A 17,320-nucleotide genomic window follows, 5' to 3' on the forward strand; every position below is an offset into this window, starting at 1 on the left:
AATCATTTCGGCTGAAGAACAAATAAATGTGGAATTTACATAAACTGTCTTCGGCTATTTTTTCCGGTTGAGTGGGATTTATTGCACACAAATAAGAAAATATAAAAAATATTAATAAATAATCAATTTATTATGTATATTAATAAATATTAAATCAGCGTTATAAATAAAATATTATTATTATTATTATTTGGCTTCTCTGACACGAAAATAAATAAATAAAACAACACTCGAAAAAATATTACCTAAAAATCGTGTTGAAATGTCATTTTTGCACAGGTATTAATATATAAATAATCCGATCAACTCCACGCAGTCATCCCCTCCCGATCTCAGATCACCAAATGCTGACGAAAAGAGAATCGTTTGCTCTTTACAATGTAACCATTCCACTCTCATTGGAATGTTAAGAAAATGGAGACATACATGTATATATACATCCTACGTCCCCGCGTTTAATTTTTGGACGCTTTAGTCGCACAGGATGGACTGATGGACTCAACGTTAATTAATTTGCCTCCCAACCCGACAAGCTGTGACACGGGGGGAAGAAACTCGGAAAAATATGTCATGAAACTACCGTTTCATAGCAAATCAGTATTATGGTGATCATACTAAATAGTCATTTTCCATGGGCACAGATTAGATAAATTTAGCTGCCATGAAGTCCAGCTAGTCTCTTGACAGCTTTCTCGCCCGCCCCCGCGACGTATCCATAGCTCAGCCTTATCGCCTTGTAGCTACTGGTGAAAGTTTTAACGTACTGTAAAGTGGATACAATGTCGTCATATGTAGTCTCGAGTCTGTCGAGAAAAGCACAGTAAACTTTGCTCACTGTGTTTATGTGGTGATTTTTGTGCATTTGAGTAGCATATGATAGGCTCAACATGAAAGAATATGTGATAAAGCCCTTTCCTTTCAGTCCTTAGCTCGTTCACTGCCGCAGCGCTGCTGCGTGACTGCCGGTGTAGGCTGACTATAAATTAGCGTAGCAGTCTAGCAGAACGAATCATCTAAGCATTCTCGGTAGGACGGAGAGTCAGTGAACGGGAAGTGACATAACTCAGTCTTGCCCCCTGCCTGCATGCTGGCTGCTTATTGGCCACACGTGGAAGTGAGTGACAGACCCCCTGATTCTGTTTCCGCTCCCTTCCCTGCCCGCGATGAGGCTGGCGTCTGATTGGTCGTGTGCTATGTCAGTAGACGCTGCCGCTTGCTCAACGCCCTCCCACGCAGATAACAAGGGACCCAACTTCATAGAACGAATCAGTGCAGAAGATGATTAGTTCGGTCTCGTTCACCCAAACAATTCGTTCAAAAAGAACGAATCGTTCACGACCGATACAACACTAGATTGTACCACTTCCTAAACTGGGTCATGCTTGGACGTTGCTTGAGCCCCTCATCTACTGTAACTTAATCCACAGCCTCACTCCACAGACAGAAACACAAAAACCTTTTAATGCAGTCCGTACCCTCTGATGCTGTCAGTGAAGCTCCCCCCTCAAACTGTATTGACCATCTCTGTTAAAAAACAATTTCTGTATATTGGCACGAAGTGACCTGTGTATAGCCTTATACATGAGCTGAGCTGTTTGATAATGAACCAAGTCCCTGAGCTTTATTGTTCTGGATTTTTAAAAAATATTATGCATTATCTACTATTCTTTTGACTCATTTTTGCAAAATGAGAAGTGGTTTTTATTGTACATTTAGAAGTGTTACCCAGACCTCTGCACAGTAGTGTAAATATGGCAGAATTAAAGAACAGTAAGGAATGTGGAGTGATTTATTGTCAAGACTGTGTTTAGCTTTTTTCAGGACTGATATGTTTCTTGATACTTTACTTTGTACATGTTTTATATGAGCTTTGCAGTTAATCTTCTCATCAATAACTACCCCAAGAAACTTTTCATAGACCCTTTCAATATTCACCCCATCTGTCTGTATTTGTACTTGAATATATTCATTGTTTCTGCTAAATAACATGAATTTGGTTTTCCTTAAATTTAATGATCATTTGTTTCTGTCAAACCATGTCTTTAGTTTACAAATTTCATCAGAAACCCTCCCCAGGAGCTCATGCACACCCCCACAGAGCAAAAGATACTTGTGTCATCTGCAAATAAAACTAATTTTAGTGTTCTTGAAACTTTGCGTATATCATTTAAATAAACAGTTTTGGTCCTAACACTGAAACCTGGGGGACGGCACAAGCAATGTCCAAGCATGATGATGAATGCTTACCCTCTTCAACCAGTGTAGTGCCACCCCCCGATCACATACTCTTCACGTTTATTGATCAATGTCATGATTAATAGTGTCAAATGCTTTCTTAAGATCTAAGAATATTCCAACTGAGCGTTGATCTCAACCGATTCAATCAAAGCCAGTGATGTTGAACTGTTTGCCCTAAATCCATCCTGACTGTCGAAACTTACTGATGAATTTATCTCATCTGTTGTTGAAAAATTTTTTCAAGAATTTTGGGAAATTGTGGAAGTAGAGAAACAGGCCTGTAATTTGTGAAGTGGTGCATATCTCCAGTCTTGTATAATGGCACTACTTGAGCTATTTTCATTTTGTTTGGAAATATACCTGTTGAAAATGATGTTACGTTAGTGGTTTTGAAATCCCCTCAGTAACCTTTTTCACAACTGTCATGTCAATGACATTTGAGTCAGTGGATGTTTTACATCTACATATATTTTCATTCTCAATTATTTCTTCTTTTTCCACCACTGCTGTCAGGAACGTTGACCTGGGATTCCTTTCAATGAGGTTTTCATCCCACTCCTCAGATAAACTTGCACCTGGAATTTTTTTTTTTTGCCAGATTTGGTCTAACATTCACATAGAAATCATTGAAGCCGCTGACGATGTCGTCCATATTATCCTTCTTCACATCATTTTCCACAAAGTATTGAGGATAGCTCTGTTGCTTAGCACCATTTTTAATAATTCCATTCAATATGTCCCATATTCCTTTCATATACTTTTTGTTGTTATACAATATTTTACTATAGTATTCTTTTCTACATGCCCTTATGATATTGGTCAGTTTATTTATTTTTTCTGCCTCTGTAGTTCTTTGTTTTATGAGTTATGAGTCTATACAGTGTATTTTTCTCACGAGCGTTTTGTAATCCCTTGTGGACCATGGTCGATCTTTGTACTTTTGTTTTCTGCTGTGCCGCTGTATTGGGTGGTTTTTATCATAAAATGATATGAATATGTCAATTCCATTACATACATTTTCCCAATTTTGTGCCAATAAATCCTTTTTAAATGGGTTCCTCACTCGCCTCTACTTGACATTCTGCTCTGGCAACATTCTTAGCTGGGTGCCATTATTAACTGTAAAAACTTTTGTAATTGTTAATTAACAGTCCGCTTACTGTATTACTTTTAATGTCATTGGTGAATATATTGAAGTAGCACTGTGGGTTGGGATTCGACTCGGTCCGGTCTGGTGATTTTTGGATACAAACTCATACTGTACATGGTATTGATAATTCATCAACCGTTTGGTACTTCTACAGATTGAGCAAATCAATATTGAAATCCGCACAAATGAACACAACTTTTTGATTGGCTTTTGAAAACATTTCTCCTATCCAGTCCCTGAATGTTTCAATACTAGAGCTTGGTGCTCTATATTTACAGCTGATTATGACATTTTTGCTTTTTTCATCATCTAATTCAATTGTTATACATTCCAACAGGTTATCAACCACAGTTGTCATACTTTCTATAACTTTGTAGTTCAAATTTTTATCCACATACAAGGCGACACCTCCTCCACTCTTACTCTTTCGGTTTAAACGGTTCAATTCATAACCATCCAGTTTAAAATCCATACCTTTATCTGCTTTGAGCCATGTTTCGGATATGGCAATTATTTTGAATGGTTTCATAAATTGTTTCAGATATGCTCTCACATTACTGAAGTTAGCATACATACTTCTGCTATTGAGATGTATTACTGATAATTTATTGTTCATTTTAATGGTAGAGTTGTACTGTATGCATATGTGTCATTGTGCCCTGCGATTGGCTGGCAACCAATTCAGAGTGTACCCTGCCCACTGACCGTAGTTAACTGGGATAGGCTCCAGCACCCTGGTGTGCATATTTGTTGGTTCAGGTGATACACCGTTCGATTCAAACCTTTGTCTACGTCGTCCTGAATCCATTTTTGATGATTATGTGGTTTACTCTGGTTTGATTTTGCAGTTTAAATTTGTCTAACACCACTTACTTCAGCCACACTTCATGTAGTTCTGCCTAAGTTGGAAGTCCGTAGCTGAAAATGTCAAAGATGGCACCGCCCATGTTTCGCTCAGGAAACTTGTCTATCGACCCTACCCACGTGACGTCACAACTCCGCCCTCCTGACTGGTGCCGCCCAATTGTCCGTCAACACATCGTGTTTACCTGTTACGGCTACGTACATTCCTCCTATTTACGGTGTGTTTTTCTGCTCATTAACATTAATAATCAAAATGGTGAAGGCGTGTGTGGCGGTCGGTTGCAATAACAGAAGATAGACGGAGAGACTTGAAGTTCTACCGGATCCGAGAGACCCGGAGAGGAGAGAGCGAGATGGACTGCTGCAATTCGACGAGAAAACTGGGCTCCAAACGATTACCACAGATTATGTAGTAGTCATTTTATATCTGGTAAGATGCATTTAATATATATTTAGAGGGTTTTGGGCTGACAACCACAATTAAGATCATTGCTAGGCTAATCGCCGACAACATACACGTATGTATGTAGTGAGAGTGCTATCGCTAAACCATATAAACATTAAAAGCCCTAGCTCCATTGACAAATGACATGAAATACATTACACTTGACAGTGGATGTTAGCGAGAACAAAAGATTTTGAATTGAAAATTTCGTAACTCACCTTTCCAAGCACAAGATAGATTCCTGCCGAATTTTCGTGGACGTTTCACCCAACCAGCAACGAAGCATTTATAAGCCTCCAAGCTCTTATAGGCTGATTTTGTGTGGAGAAGATAGTTGTAAATATCAGGGTAGCTAGCAGATGTTAGGCAAATACGGCGAAGACAGCGGGTCGAAAAACATCGATTTAGGCATCAAATATGGATCTGGCGAATTGATGAACTGAAGCTTTTCCACATAACGCCTTTTATGCAGCGCATCAAGTGAGTTTACGGCATCCGAAAGCACCGGGCCTTCCATGAAATGCATTATAAATTGCTCGATCAATTGAGACCATTGATAATACAGACACAAAATGACGGACAAGGGGGCGGAACAATACAGCGATCACGTCATTTTGTGACATCGGTGGGTAGGGTCTATACTGCTATCAGATGAGACATATGCAAACAGACACAAACCTTTCAGCTGCTTGCTGGCCAGGCACAGAACCAGCAGACTTGCGAGAGGTTCTCCGGGGCCCAGGCAAGGTTTTCTTTTTTGATTTTAATGAGTATTTTGGCGAAGCCTTGTCAGATAGATGCAGGTGGGAGTACAGCTTCAATATGTGGGCGATTTCATGTGTTGACAATGCTGTGACAGTTCAATTCAGGCTAACACCGCTAGATCATCCATTACCTCCCAACCAGGTACTCCTCTTTGGTCACATCGATTATGCTGGCAAAAAAACGCACACAAAAACATCCTTACAAAACTTATGTAAAAGTAGAGATGAATTCATCACTGTGTCTGTGATCTAATGCAAGTTTACCCTGGTCGACTTGAGTCCATGTTATCCAATGATCCATTAACAGTGCTGCGAACAGAGCTGTAAGACACCGCTGTCAGATGTGGCCTCCTGGAGGAAGAAATGGAGGGCTAGGGTTTTAAATAACACAGTGAAAGGTTACAACATGAGAAAAGTTTGATTGTAATTACATATAACCAAAACTGTTAACCATAAACAACAAATATGGATAGATTATTAATAAAAATGCAATTCGTGTAGATACATGAAATGATCAATCCAACATTATAAACTGGGTTAAACTATTTGTTAACCCACTCATAAGCAGTTATGTATTGAATAATAATCACTTTATTTCGTGGTTTTCATGAATCTCAATGATGCTTTAGACCAGGGGTCAGCAACCTTTTTGGTGTGGCGTGCCACTTTCAAATTTTCTTGTCAATCAGTGTGCCACACCAAGATTAATGACGCACATCTGAATTTTTATATCCAACAGAGCTGTAATTTTACTCCAAAGAAAACAACATGAACATACGTTGAAATCTTACAACTACCATTCTTCTTTATCAAATAACTAAAAAATAAAAGTATATTGTAGAAAATATCAAAACTTGAGTATCATCTTATGTAAACATATCACACACACACAACCCAGCAAGAAAAGGGGAAAAAGCGTGATTCTCAGTACAGGTCTCTCACAGTACAGAGCGGGCTGTTTTAACCTTCAAAGTCAGAACAGGCGACTACTTTGTCTTTTTCACTAACAGTGAATTCTATGCACAATTTTAGATTTTATATAACAAATACAAAAGATGCCTACCTTAATGTGATCCCTGGCCCCGTTTTCCATGAATTTCATGTTTTGTCTCGTAGTGGCGTTTGACACTTGTTGTGCGACACACGCACAACGCTCTCGAGGCATAATGCACAGAGCAAGCGGAAGTAACCAGCCAACCAGTTGTTACCGGCACCCCCAAGGGGCCGCTATCCCCTACAGTATGACCAGCTTACTAGTTAAGCGTAAGAAAAAGAGAGGCAGGGAGCAAGGTGTTGAGAGAGAGTTGTGCGAAGAGCGCCATGAAAAGTGGCTGTGTCCCATGCTGGTTTTAGTTTTGTTAATAAAAGTCTCCAGCAAAATACCATCCAACGTGTCACTGTGTTTTTATACACATCACCACCTCTCTGAAGTAAGCACCGGTGTTCGGCCATTCCTTACTACGCGGCGAAACGTCCTACACAATGCTCGAGGCGCTTGCGCATGCATCCACACGTATGCGCACATCGGTTAGAAGCGGCGAGTACTCACTATTTTTGTTTTTATTTAGTTATTTAGAACCTTTTCACTGCCTAAAAGATACTTCTTGCATGTATTACCCTCTCGTACTTTTAACCATTGTGTTTTTTTGTGTTAGCTTTGAAGCAATTGACCACTAGTCATGTAGCGTATTTAAACCGTCCTTATTTGATATAACTACATTTAAGTATTTTCTGCAGGCATTTTTTTAGTACGTTGTTCCTGTATGCATCTAAATAAAACAAGTTTAGAGCGCACGGTACTACTTTAGGTGTCAAATTCGACTAATGTAGGACGTTTCGCCGATGTAGGATATTTTGGCAGAACACCGGGCGAATCGACGACAACAAGCCACGTTAATCGCCTGTCCACTACACACTACGGTGCAGAGTTGCAATTACCAAAAAAGTGCAATTGGTAACACAGTGTACTTCCGCCAGCTCTCTGATTGGTCGGCTTCGTGACATGTTAGTAGCGTGGGCTGAATTAAACGCGCAGGGAAAAAAATCCGACAAGCGCAGGAGTCGAGAAATTGGAGCTGGAGGTGTGCTCAAAATCCATTATTGCTCGCATATAACGCCACAGGCAGAGTGGGTGAGAGGGACGGTCCCGTAAAGCCCCTAAATAACAGGGCGCGCAACTGAAAATGCCTTAATTTCTGGTAAAAAGTCGCATTGTAAATGGGCACGCTTCCGCTATCCAAACAGCTAAACATGAAAAGTTTCACACTCCGGATGTTTTCAGTAATCCTTTATGTGTCTCTTTTCTTTTTTGTGGAACTAAAACAATGAAAAAATACATGCAATCAGCAACAATGCTGCAAATAACAAAAATGCCATCCATATATGCAAACACAATTAGCCTGTATTCAGTAGTTCTTAATTAGAAATATCAAACACATTTCCCTCAAACATGCAACCTAAAGACAATATAAAGAGTGTAATTCTCAATTTGACAACAAAATACTCACAGACGTTGCTCTAAAGAACACAAATGCCACTGAAGTGTTGAGAGTGGAGCTGCCATGTAACACACTGAATCACATTTGAAGAAATTCCTATAGACCACAGGTCTCAAACCGGTCCTCAAAGGGCCGCAGGGGGTACTGGATTTCATTCCAACCAAACGAGACAAATACCTTTTCACCAATCTGGTTTCTTACAAGTGTAATCAGTTGATTGCAATCAGGTGCTGCTTATGTTAGTAGAAACCTCATTGGTTGAACTGTTTGTGCTGGATCTGTTGGAACAAAAACCAGGACCCACTGCGGCCCTTTGTGGAGTCGGTTTGAGACCGCTGCTATAGACCCTACCCACGTGACGTCACAACTCCTTCCTCCTGACTGGTGCCGCCCAATTGTCCGTCAACACATCGTGTTTACCTGTTACGGCTACGTACATTCTTCCTATTTACGAAGTGTTTTTCTGCTCGTTAACATTAATAATCAAAATGGTGAAGGCGTGTGTGGCGGTCGGTTGCAATAACAGAGAAGATAGACGGAGAGACTTGAAGTTCTAACGGATTCCGAGAGACCCGTAGAGAAGAGAGCTAGATGGGCTGCTGCAATTCGACGAGAAAACTGGGCTCCAAACGATTACCACAGATTATGTAGTAGTCATTTTATATCTGGTAAGATGAATTTAATATATATTTAGAGGGTTTTGGGCTGACAACCACAATTAAGATCATTGCTAGGCTAATCGCCGACAACATACACGTATGTATGTAGTGAGAGTGCTATCGCTAAACCATATAAACATTAAAAGCCCTAACTCCATTGACAAACGACATGAAATACATGAGACTTGACAGTGGATGTTAGCAATAACAAAAGATTTTGAATTGAAAATTTCGTAACTCACCTTTCCAAGCACAAGATAGATTCCTGCCGAATTTTCGTGGACGAGGACCTGTTTCACCCAACCAGCAACGAAGTATTTTTAAGCCTCCAAGCTCTTAAAGTTTTTCAAACTTTCGTGAGAATAGGCTGATTTTGTGTGGACAAGATAGTTGTACATATCAGGGTAGCTAGCAGATGTCAGGCAAATACGGCGGAGACAGCGGATCGAAAAACATCGATTTAGGCATCAAATATGGATCTGGCGAATGGATAAACTGAAGCTTTTCCACATAACGCCTTTTATGCAACGCATCAAGTAAGTTTACGGCATCCGAAAGCACCGGGTCTTCCATGAAATGCATTATAAATTGCTCGATCAATTGAGACCATTGATAATACAGACACAAAATGACGGACAAGGGGTCGGAACCATACAGCGATCACGTGATTTTGTGACGTCGGTGGGTAGGGTCTTTTTGCATTTTTCTTCTACTGTTTTAGAACCAATAAATAAAACGGCCACAAGATGGGGCGCTTCAGCAACTGATAAAGATACGACCGACAATAAACATAACACGTATTTTTTTTTATATGCCATGCCCTCGCGTGTCACTGGTTAACCCTTCGCGTGCCAGTGCTGACACGCGTGTCATAGGTTGCCGACCCCTGGTCTAGATAGTTATTGAGTTTGTTATGGACTACTCTTTCTAAAACCTTGGAGAGGGTAGGCAGAATTGATATTGGCCGGTAATTGCTCAGATCATTTTTATTCCCAGATTTAAAGATTGGTATTATTCGTGCAATTTTTGCGATTTGGGGCACCACTCCAGAGAGCAGAGACAGATTGATGCAGTGGGTTAGAGGTGCAGTGATAATGTTGGAGATGATTTTCAGAATTTTATTGGATATTCCATCTGCTCCAGCTGAGTTTGAGTTCTTCATATTCTTGATTATTTTATGTACTTCACCACAGTTAGTCGGATTCAGAAAAAACGAGCCCAGGTAGTTACCTGATAAACAGTCTCTAAAGGAGGCATTTTGAGGCTGACTGATTTTACTAGAGATGCTGCTACCAATAGAGACAAAATAATCGTTAAATTTGTCAGCAAGACTGTTATTTGTGGTGGTTGCGTTTGTATTGATATCATGGTCAGGAAACACAGGACTTTTTTGTCCTTTATTTAGGACCTTGTTTAGTACTCTCCAAGATTTCTTGTAATCACCCCGAGATGTGTTTATCAATTCTGCATAAGAATTACTCTTCCTTTTCCTGATAATATGTGTGAGTTTATTTCTATAATTAATATATTCATTTTTATTATCATAATTAGGTTTATTTATATATTTTTTGTATAATTTATTTTTGTGCTTAAGAGATTTTAATATGCCCTTAGTGATCCATGGATTTTGATTCAATGTGCTGCATTTGATAGTTTTTTCTGGAATGGTTCTTTGAATCGAGTCAGTTATTTCTTTAGTGAGAGTCTCAAATGCAGCATTAGCATCACTACAACAGTATACTCTATTCCATGCTTTGGCCTTTAAGTCCTCATTCAAATGCTGCATGGTTTCTTCATTTAGTATTTTTATATTTATTTCATGGTGAACGGGTGATAGTTTAATCGGAAGGTCAATAAATAGTACAATGGGGAAAATGATCCGAAATGTCAGAGAGTACAGCTCCAGATACAAGTGGAGAGTTTTGAATATTTGTGATGATGTTATCAATAATCGACTTTGCGGATTGAGTGACTCTGGTATAAGTATTAATCGTAGGGAAGAAGGATGAAGAATGTAATACATTTATAAAGTCGTTCTGTGCTGCATCATCCCGTGCGAGGTCAATATTAAAGTCCCCAAGGAGGATGCAACTCTTGCTTTTGCTGTTTATATAAAATCGTGCTTCCTCCAGTCTTGTCCTAAAGATTTCTAGATCTGCATCTGGGGGGCGATAGATCACTCCAATAATAAGTTTTTTTGTGTTTTCACCACTTATCTCAACAAAAAGGGAGTCGCTGTGATTGTCTGCTATGTAAATATCATCACAGAAGTTCACATTGTATGTGGAGATATATAGGCACACACCACCACCAGATCTGCCACATCTATTCTTTGTAAGCAACTTGTAACCATTAATACTTAAGATGTCAGTGTATGATCTATCGCTCAACCAAGTTTCACAGCAACCTATTGCATCAAAGTTGCAGCCTGTGCTTGTTAGAAAAGTAACTAGATCATCATAATGCTTGTTCAGGCTTCTGATGTTTAAATGTAGGAATGAACAATTATTTATACTTTTCAACGCTTGTAGGTGCTCAGGTTTGTACTGATTGCAACTTATGTTTCTATAATAGTCAATACACTGTGTCACCTCCTCTCCTTCACTGTCTAATTCATTAAATGCCATTTACAATGTAGTGCAATTTACTGACATCCTGTAACCAACACCCACACTTGAACATGTAAATATACATACACACACTCATCCATGCCAAAAACGACCCAGCCGACATACACACATACAACCATACACTCAGACTCAAAGTAATCCTCTGTGAACATTACCAACTATATTGTCACAGAGCAGCCAGGAAAATAAGGAGGGCCTCTGTCTGTTCAGTTAAGTATTATTTAAGCCAAGTCCTAAGCCAAATTGAGAAAGAGAAAATAAATAATATTCATAGTAAATAAAATAGATGAGAGGGAGAAAAGAGAGAGTGAGCGAAAGACGAGTTGTGATGAGAGGAAGGGAAGGAAAGTGAATTGAACCATCTTCCTGGCTCCGTGGTTGTCATGGTGACAGAGCCGCGATCTGGGGACGTCATCACCATGCGTCTGTGTTTACACCTGCGGGGAGGCCGCATGTTGTATCTTGACAGACTATTCCTCACGGAGTTTAGGCATTATGTTTTCGTCCCCTCCACTCAGCCAGTAAGTTATTCGGGGGTTCGTGTAGAGTTTACCGTCGATGTAGAGCTTGTCAATGGACAGACGAGCATTCTTTTTGCCTTTCCTCGCCTCGGCCATGATCGGGTGTAGTAACCTCCGTCTGTTCATGATCTCCAGCGGGAACTGGTCGCCAATTGAGTAGTTGGTTCCTTTTAGCTCACTGCCCCTCGACATGACGGCAGACTTCATCTTGGAGTCAATGGCTTTAGCCACAATGGGACGGGGCCGCTGTTGGTCACTTTTCGCCCTACCAAGACGGTGCACCCTGGAAAAGCGAATAGCCCCGGCATCCTCGGGCTTCATTTTCAACTCGTTGACAAGGAATGTCATAAGAAGTTCTTGTGAGTTTCATTTTTTGTTTCTGCAAGTCCGTGTACAATGATGTTATCTCTCATGCTTCGGCACTGCAAATCAATTATGGAATTTGCCATGTTGATTTTATTTTTTTGGAGTTCAGATGTCAAATGCTTAAGATTGTTCACTTCGGCCCGAAGAGACGCATTGTCAGCCTTTAGCATCTCGATGAGTGAGTTGTTAAACTCCACAGACTGTTTTAGTTCTTTAATATCTGTTGTAAGTTGCTCAAGTAGGTCAAGCTTCTTGAGTTGTAGCTTTATAGCTAAGATAGACTCGCCGATGTCCAAAGATTCCATTTCGCCTGCTGAGCTCATTTTAGCTCGGGTGACTTTAGCCTCAGCTTTGTTGCTAGGCATAACGCTTTTATGGTGAAGGATGCGTTAGGCTTCAAATTCTCTTTCGGTTCCTCAACAGGTAAATCCAGTGTATGTTGGTTTTGGTCAGTGGTCAAACTGGATATGATGGCATAATTAGGAGATATGGCACAGAGTGCGGCTCAGCACTTCATGTGGTCGGCCACATTAGCTGACTGGAAAACACACGTCTTTGGAGATATTTTTACGGCGAAAAGGGCACCTGACGAGCCTACAACCTCGAAGATCCACGAAGTGGATTCGTGACCCGTTTGTGAATAAACCGAGTGATTCGAGCATGTCTGTGCAACAGGAAAGATCAGGAAGGAACAGGATCAATTTGTAGAGATCGCAAATGACGGCGGCCTTATTGAACATACATTTGAGACAACAACTACACCAAGGTTCTGGATTTAAGTCATTCCGGAATATCCTCACATCGCTACGAGAGCATTGAAAACCTTGCAACAATTTCCAACATCGTATCTTTGTGAAGCGGGCTTCTTAATTAATGCTTAACGACAAGGCGAAGTCGTTAATGGTGAGAGCGGTGTGCAGTTGTTCTGTGCAGCTTACATGGCAGGATGTATCTGAGGAGAACTTTTCTACAAGTCCTTCCATGATTAAACGTAAGTTAATATTCCTTTCTTTCAAGAAAGTTTGTAGTATTTAATTTGGAATCGCTGCATTTGCGCATTTTGCAGCTATGTTTAACGTTACGCGCATCCGCAGAACCACATTGTTGCAGTTTTTGATGGGTTGCAAAATCTGTCAGAACACCGGTCCGAGAAAAAAAATAAATAAATAACACCGGTCCATGGTGCAAAAAAGGTTGGGGACCCCTGTAATAGGAGGAAACGTCATCAACCAAACGTGTTTATACATTGTTAAGGCACACTTCAACACTATACGTACTTCTCCCATTTTCACACGACTTTCGGATGGTAAATAAACATGACGGTAGCTTGGGGAAGAGCTACACTGTTAAGGAGGAGAGAGCTAGCGAGCTTCGCACTTCTTAAAGGGCCAATTCACGTTTCAAAATGCGTGTAAGGTGCGAAAAATATAATGAATACCTTGAATCCTCGACCAAATCACTCTTGAGACTCCTGTGCCTGCTCGCAGGCTTACGTTTTGCCCTGTTTCAAATTAAATCCGAACGCAGAGTATGAGAATTGCTCTCCATGCCAGTGGCCCGGGCTGATGTGGGATGGGACAGCCCCCTACCCTTAGGCTTTGCGCGATGTGAGGGGGAAGTTAGTTGTCAAGTAATTGTGGTGTCGATGACAAAAACAAAATTCAATTTGAGGTTTCTAAAATTCAATCCGAGGTGAGAAATGAAGATGATTATGATGAGAGTTCTATATTAGCGCCCAATGGAAAAGTTAGCTGTAGATCTAGACTGTGGAGTCCAGAAAGGAAATTTATCTTTGGTGTCTTCAAATAGGTAGGATATGTTTTTTAGCCATAATATTATTTGTTGTTGTTGTTGAGCTTCCACCGTGCAGAGCGCTGTTGGTTATTCGTGCGCAATTTATTTTAGTGTTGTGAAAAGGGAGTGTTAAACCGAGGCGTATTGGACCTTTTAGTTTTCAAATGTGTTTGTGTATTATGGCGCCATCTAGCTGCGGGGATTTGCACTTTTATTCCCAGTACCAGAACGATAGGCGAAATAGAACACTGTCTTTGTAGTATCCTTGAAGTAGTACGTAAAATATCTGCCATGCGTGTGTACTGCCATCGTGCACGCTTGGTATGGAGAAAACGTGCAAGCATGACAAATTTGGATCGAAATGGCTGTTTTTGGATGGAAAAAACTAAAACAGATCGTTACCACCCCCTGCTGTGAGGGACTTCCAGCCCCCGCCGATGAAAATTTCTCGACTCTGCTTCTAACTTTAAAGTGCTAGTACCTCACCGGCCTTGTGTATTTTTATTCATAATTAATACCTTGTTTTTATTCAGTCCACTACATTTAAATGTACTTTTCATATTTAATCCTGATATTTAGAGGTGGGTAGAGTAGCCAAAATTTTTAATCAAATAAGGGGTAGCGTTCTTCTAATAATATAACTCAAGTGAAAGTAGTCATCCAAAAATGTACAAGTAAAAAAGTATTTGTTGAAAAGACTACTCAAGTAATGAATAACATTGTAACTGTTTATAATGTCAGATTTTTTTTTAAATGATGTTATTTATTTGTCGATTTCTTTATGGTATATTGTGTGCGGGAGTCTTGTTGGCCCATTGAGCAGACGAGTTGCTGTGTCCGGCCGCTTGTGACTCTGCTAACTTTCTGTGAACTCTGAACTCAGCCGGAAAGCGCACGGCTCTTAAGTATCTGTATCTGTACGCACAAGTTCCGTGGGTGAATTATGTCATATAGTAAAGGGGTCACCACAATATGGTAAATATTTCTCGTGTCAGCATAACTTCATCTACATGAACTGTTATTATTATACTGTAGTATAACCTAATACATGACCATATTAGTCCAAAAAGATGACACAAAATGCATCGAATTCAGATTATAACAGCACCGTGAAATTTGACGCGTCCAAAGAGCATGCGTGCCCTCTAGTGGAGAAAAAAACATTGTTACCTCTGATACTTCTGATTGGTATAATGGAGTCGTGTGGTTATTGTTGCTATGTCTCATCGGTGAAACTGAGACAGCCATTGTCGGCATCTCTGGAAAAAATAAAGTCAATATATAGAATAAAGAGAAAAAAATGTAACGACTAGTTTAATCCAAAGTCGTGGAGTAAGAGTACTGTTGCTTCTTCACACACCTACTCAAGTAAGAGTAAAAAGTACTGCGTGTTCTTTAATCTAGTTTAAAAATAATTCAGTGGGACAGTTACATGGTTAAAACATCAAGATTATTACATTTGAAGTGCTTAAAAACTATTCGTTAATATTTGGCGGAAAACACAGATGACTGAAAAAGCAGTTTCTGCTCTTTCACCCCTCTTTAAAATAAGCTGCTGTATTTTAAGCGAAAAGAACTGTTGTGTTTGATAGAACAATATGTATATATGCTGTCATAGCAGATTCATGGCGCATTAAGCCCGTGAACTATTTTTAATTTGTCCGATTTACCCTGGAGACCCCGTTTACAGTCATCGCGCAACCGCTTATGTTTCAACCCAGCCATAAAAAGAAGGTAAGTAATTATATTTATTATTTGAAATGTCAGTCATTTTTAACTTGGAATCATCATTAATTGATGTCTATTATTTAGTTTTTAAAAAATGAAATAAAAATTTTTAATTATTTGCTCGCATATTTTAAACTTTTAAACAAATCACGCCACAATGAAAAAAATAGCGTCTGTAAATAGGTCACGGATATCTACCTCATAAAAATCACTTAATTGTATTTTTTTGGGTACTGTCGCATTTCCCCCTATATTTTAGATTATAAATATTCGATCCAAACAAAGATAAAAAAAAAAAAAAGTTTAGAAGTGAAAACATGAAAAAAAAAAATCTTAACCACTCCTTAATCTCTACAATTTCTGCATCTCAACACCTGTTCTATGACCATGTTTCACCCATAAAATCCGCTAAAAATACGCCTGTGGCCATTCACAGCTGTGTTTTGACACTCGGTGATACATGCTACATAGAGTTTTTGGATCGAAAAGAGGTAGTTACGCGATAATATCTCATTAAAATCATGGGGTCTATGCTCTTTCATGCTCTCACCTCCAATTAGGGTTTCAGTGTTTGAAAAAATAAAAATAAAAAAAATTAAATGCCCACTTGTTCATAATTTTTCTTCCCCCAGAAAATTGAGATTTTAAGCTTTTCAATGATGACACATGCATATAGGACAATTTTAAATTTAGCCAAATTGGGGGTCTCAGAGCAGAACTTCAAGTCACCTGAGTGTTTTCCGCCATATATATACGGTGGGGCAAATAAGTATAAGTATTTAGTCAACCACTAATTGTGCAAGTTCTCCCACTTGAAAATATTAAAGAGGCCTGTAATTGTCAATATGGGTAAACCTCAACCATGAGAGACAGAATGGGGGGGGGGGCAGAAAATCACATTGTTTGATTTTTAAAGAATTTATTTGCAAATCATGGTGGAAAATAAGTATTTGGTCAATACCAAAAGCTCATCTCAATACTTTGTTATGTACCCTTTGTTGGCAATAACGGAGCCCAAATGTTTTCTGTAACTCTTCACAAGCTTTTCACACACTGTTGCTAGTATTTTTGCCCCTTCCTCCATGCAGATCTCCCTCTAGAGCAGTGATGTTTTGGGGCTGTCGTTGGGCAACACGGACTTTCAACTCCCTTTTCACCCCGTGGCGTCAAAATGATAACAAGAACAGTAAGCAAAAATCCCAGAACCACACGGGGGACCTAGTGAATGACCTACAGAGAGCTGGGACCACGGTCACAAAGGCTACGATCAGTAACACAATGCGACGCCAGGGACTCAAATCCTGCACTGCCAGACGTGTCCCCCAGCTGTAGAAAGTACACGTCCAGGCCATAACACATTCTCCCAGTCCTCTTCTGGATCATCCAAATGCTCTCTAGCGAACCACAGATGGGCCTGGACGTGTCTAGATGGCACAATGACACACAACTACATTTGAAAACTAAATAAAAGGTCCAATAAGACTTGGTTTTTAACGCCCCCTTTTCACAAATAGTGCTTTATTCAATAGTGACCCTGTAGCAGGCGAAAAAAAATAAAATAAATAAAACTTTTTCAAAATATATATATATATTCAATTCCCAAAGTTAAATGCATTATTGTTTCAATATGTTTTCTTTATCTATTTATTTTTTACCGCGATAC

General features: G+C 39.7%; 1 protein-coding gene across 3 annotated transcripts in view; it reads left to right on the forward strand.

Moving 5' to 3' along the window:
* LOC130928539 (gastrula zinc finger protein XlCGF57.1-like) overlaps positions 1–17,320 on the forward strand; it is a 59,024-nt gene that overhangs the window by 30,252 nt on the left and 11,452 nt on the right. The window contains exon 3 of one of the 3 annotated variants that reach the window (XM_057855229.1): positions 16,746–17,261. The exons of the other annotated variants lie outside the window; for them this stretch is intronic. Within the exon in view, the coding sequence (XP_057711212.1) occupies positions 16,746–16,765 (20 nt within the window). The 3' untranslated portion in view covers positions 16,766–17,261. Of the gene's footprint in view, positions 1–16,745; positions 17,262–17,320 lie in introns of those variants that run through there. 3 annotated transcript variants of the gene reach the window in all.

This window comes from Corythoichthys intestinalis, chromosome 13, assembly GCF_030265065.1.
Source record: "Corythoichthys intestinalis isolate RoL2023-P3 chromosome 13, ASM3026506v1, whole genome shotgun sequence".
Taxonomy (NCBI): domain Eukaryota; kingdom Metazoa; phylum Chordata; class Actinopteri; order Syngnathiformes; family Syngnathidae; genus Corythoichthys; species Corythoichthys intestinalis.